The sequence below is a fragment of the Brassica napus genome, chromosome C8 (assembly GCF_020379485.1).
Source record: "Brassica napus cultivar Da-Ae chromosome C8, Da-Ae, whole genome shotgun sequence".
Lineage (NCBI taxonomy): Eukaryota > Viridiplantae > Streptophyta > Magnoliopsida > Brassicales > Brassicaceae > Brassica > Brassica napus.
Genome location: NC_063451.1, coordinates 37,690,155 through 37,694,621, shown reverse-complemented (window position 1 = coordinate 37,694,621; position 4,467 = coordinate 37,690,155). Strand labels below are relative to the sequence as shown.

General features: G+C 43.0%; 1 protein-coding gene across 1 annotated transcript; it reads left to right on the top strand.

Moving 5' to 3' along the window:
* Nucleotides 1-1,079, top strand: LOC125591141 (UPF0725 protein At4g29550-like). The gene is made up of 2 exons (XM_048764661.1): nucleotides 1-262; nucleotides 349-1,079. The coding sequence occupies exons 1-2, from the start codon at nucleotides 77-79 to the stop codon at nucleotides 427-429; spliced, it is 267 nt and encodes an 88-aa protein (XP_048620618.1). The 5' UTR covers nucleotides 1-76; the 3' UTR covers nucleotides 430-1,079.
* Nucleotides 1,080-4,467: the final 3,388 nt, after the last annotated feature.

Here is a 4,467-nt window from a genome sequence, read left to right as displayed (position 1 = left end):
CCTGTCTCTATATGTTGTCGTCGTCTAAACCAAACCAAATCAAAATTAAGGGTTAGTTTTTTTGGAGATCGGAAAGATGAACGATGTGATGTTGGAAGAGGCGAAGCTGTGGCTCGACGAACCTCAGCAGCGGAAACGGAAGCTCGAAACTCCGGTCAATCCTCCACCACCGCCACCAGTAGTAGACGAAGATTCCTCCGACGAGGAAGAGGTAGATCCGGTGGCATGGTCCAAGTATAACCGGCAAGTATCCGAATCCGGCGTAACTCTCTTAAAAAACCTCTCCTTTTATTGTCTCTGAGGAACCCTCTTAGGTCATTATTAACGCTCGGTTTGGTTCTGGATTAGGGTTTCGATGTGGACTTGTTCTTTCAGCCATTTGTGGTTTCTCATTGGCGGCACCGTTTACGTCTCCGTATCAGGCATTGAATCTACTTTATTGTACAACTCTTTTGGTGCTTAAACAAGAATGTGAAGTAGCTATTGGTTGGGAGTTACTCAGGCGATATATTGTTTCACATACTGGAACAACACCCTGTGGTTGGTCCATCGCACAGGAAATCTTGAAAGAGACGAAGTTACTGTTGTTTTCAGTGGAGCCACAGTTTAGTGATTTCACGTGGGAAAATCAAATTGTGCTAAGTCCAAAATCTGGTCAAAGGCACCAACTCAAGGCACATGTTCCTCAAAATACAGTTACTTTTGCATCTAGCAAGCTGGGTTGTGAGTTGTTATTGACGTATACAACGTGGCTATATGGTATAATGAGTGCATTATTAGACGTGACTTATGTGGAGATCTTCAGCCAACTTTATGATTACGAAAATATGTGTGGCGTGCTTATCTCTTTATCCGCTTTAGCAATTCAGATTCGAGGTCGAATCTTTCGAACCCGGAGGGACCTGATGCAGCGTCATCATGCTTGGACATCAAGAAACGAGACATTCTGATTAGTCTTTGGTTTATTAGTAATTTTCCTTATATCTATATAATTGTTATTTTCTTTATACTTTATGTCAAGGAAAACCCTAGATATAAGTCTTATTTATACTCTTTGTATTCTTTTATTATGAAGCAGCTTTTGATAATTAATAAACTAGAGAGTTTCTCTTTTTCCTTGTAATTGATTTGATTAAACTCATAACCAGGCCATCACCAGCCAAAGTTAATAAAGAGATCATAAATTTTCTGGAAAGGATTCAGGGAGACATATGTGGACCAATACACCCACCTAGTGGGACGTTTCGGTATTTCATGGTCATGATTGATGCATCGACCAGATGGTCGCATGTCTGCCTACTTTCCACACAAAATTTGGCATTTGCACGCCTGCTTGCTCAGATAATAAGACTGAGAGCACACTTTCCAGACTTTCCTTTAAAGACTATACGTCTAGACAATGCTGGTGAGTTTACGTCCCAAACGTTTAATGACTACTGTATGTCCATGGGGGTAAGTATAGAACACTCTGTGGCACATGTACATACGCAGAACGGCTTGGCCGAATCATTCATTAAACGTATCCAGCTGATAGCCAGACCATTGCTCATGCGGTCTCAGCTCCCGGTATCAGCGTGGGGACATGCCGTATTACATACAGCAGAACTGATTCGCATCAGGCCATCTAGTGAGCATAGATATTCGCCATCCCAGTTACTCACGGGTCATGAGCCAGATGTGTCCCACATCAAAACTTTTGGATGTGCCGTCTACGTTCCAATTGCTCCACCACAGAGAACGAAAATGGGACCACAAAGAAGGATGGGAATATACGTAGGATATGACTCCCCAAGTATTATAAAGTATCTTGAGCCAACAACCGGTGATTTGTTTAAGGCCAGATACGCAGACTCACAGTTTGATGAGTCCACATATCCGACCTTAGGGGGGAGATAACGGCCGGTTGAGCAAAGAATTGAACAAAGAAATTGAATGGTCTCAACCATCAATATCTTGGCAAGATCCTCGGACTAAAGAATGTGATATGGAAGTCCAAAAGATTATACATCTTCAAAAGCTAGCTAATCAATTGCCAGATTCATTTGCTGACTCAAATAGAGTGACAAAATCGTATATCCCGGCTTGTAATGCACCAATACGAATAGATGTCCAGAAGGGACAAGGTCAAGTGGCTACAGAGTCTATTCAACGTCTCAAATGTGGTAGACCTATTGGTTCCAAAGATAAACAGCCTCGGAAATCCAAGAGAGGTGCTGGATCCGAGAGCATCATGAAAACCGTCCAGAACATTGATGGACCGGCCGAGCCGACCCAGACGGTCGAGCCAAGTGAGCTGGCCACGCCATATGATCCGACCATCCCATATAATGGGGTTCGGGACGCCGAACTTCATGGGCCACAAGGGCCGGACAATCAAGAGATCTCTATAAACTATATAATGTCTGGAACGAAATGGAACAGAAATAATATCGACGTCGATGATATTTTTGCTTATAAAGTAGCACTTGTGATCATGGAAAAAGATGAGGATCTAGAACCCACGTCCATATATGAATGCATGCAAAAGATCAGATTGGATCAAATGGAAAGAAGGTATAAACGTGGAGTTAGAATCATTAAAGAAAAGAGGCGTTTTTGGCCCTATAACCGTGACACGTAGAGATGTCAAACCAGTGGGATACAAATGGGTCTTTGTTAGAAAGAGAAATGAGAAAGGAGAAGTAGTGAGATACAAAGCACGGCTTGTAGCACAAGGATTCTCACAGAGACCAGGAATAGATTATGAGGAAACTTATTCCCCTATGGTGGACGCAACTACATTACGATACTTGATCAGTCTGGCCGTGAAAGAAAAGCTTGATCTGCGCCTAATGGATGTAGTAACTGCGTATTTGTACGGTCCACTGGATAATGAAATTCATATGAAAGTTCCAGAGGGTATTGAGCTCAAAGATAAGAAAGGTTCTCGAGAACAGCATTGCATTAAGCTGAATAAAGCCTTGTACGGTTTGAAACAATCAGGTCGAATGTGGTACAACCGATTATCAGAGTACCTAAAGAAAGAGGGTTATAAGAACGATCCAATAAGTCCATGTATCTTTATAAAGAGATTTGACAGCAAGGGCTTCGTGATTATGTCTGTCTATGTGGACGACTTGAATGTGATTGGAACCCCTGGAGAGATTTCCCAAACGGTTGAATGTCTAAAGAAAGAATTCGAAATGAAAGACTTAGGAAAAACTAAGTTCTGTTTGGGACTGCAATTTGAGTATGTGGATAATGGAATCCTTGTGCATCAAAAGACATATACAGAAAAGATACTCAAGCAGTTCAATATGGACAAGGTTCATTCCTTGTCGAGTCCTATGGTCTCCTTAGACCTTGAGAAGGACCCATTCGAACCAAGGAAGCCGGACGAGGATATGCTCGGGCCAGAAATACCTTATCTAAGTGCCATTGGAGCCTTAATGTATTTAGCTAGCCATACTAGACCGGACATTAGTTTTGCCGTGAGTTTACTGTCTAGATTCAGTTCATGTCCGACACTTAGGCAATGGAACGGAATAAAACATCTGTTCAGATATCTGCAAGGATCAACCGATCTTGGTTTGTTCTATACGAGCCGACCAGGAGATAGCTTGGCCGGGTATGCAGATGCTGGGTACTTAGCTGACCCACACAATGCTAGATCTCAGACAGGTTATGTGTTTATACACAGTGGGGCTGCAGTAAGCTGGCGGTCCACAAAACAAACCTTAGTGGCAACATCATCTAATCATGCCGAGATCATAGTCATGTATGAAGCAAGCCGAGAGCTTGTGTGGTTGAGGAACATGACCGACCATATTCTTAAAGAGAGTGGCCTGGCCGTGGGAAAAGAAAAGGAAGAACCAACGATCATCTATGAGGACAATGCAGCTTGTATAGCTCAGCTCAAAGATGGATACGTTAAGGGAGATAGAACAAAACACATCTTGCCTAAGTTCTTCTTCACCCACGATCTGCAGAAGGCTAAAGAAGTCGAAGTGGTTCAGGTTCGGTCCAGTGACAATTCGGCCGATCTGTTCACTAAGTCTCTGCCAACCTCAACGTTCAAGAAGCTGGTTCATCAGATAGGAATGCGCCAGTTGAAGGATCTTCAGTGATGCCTTCATCAGGGGGAGTGTCGTGTGTTGTACTCTTTTTCCTGTCTACGGTTTCCATTTTTTCCCACCTTGGGTTTTTGGTTTTCCTAGAGAGGTTTTAATGAGGCAACGTCGTGCATGATACAAACCCATATGGTTATGGCATCCAAGGGAGAGTGTTATAAATCATTATGTGGATGGCCCATAACCAATGACCATGTCTAGGCCCAGCCGTGGCCTTGCCCAAGAGGAGAGAGAGTCGGCGTCCAAGAGGAGAGAGAGTCGGCTATATCTTGGCCGACTTTAGATCTTAGGACGTTTTCCATTTATCTGTTTTAGATCTTTTCCTATTTCATGTTGTATTACGTTTTGGATGATTTCA

Bases quoted from the DNA above. Each gene is read 5' to 3' on its own strand.
- LOC125591141 (XM_048764661.1), top strand. From the start codon at position 77: ATGAACGATGTGATGTTGGAAGAGGCGAAGCTGTGGCTCGACGAACCT. The intron at 263-348 runs GTAACTCTCTTA...GTTCTGGATTAG, and splicing joins GGCAAGTATCCGAATCCGGC to GGTTTCGATGTGGACTTGTT.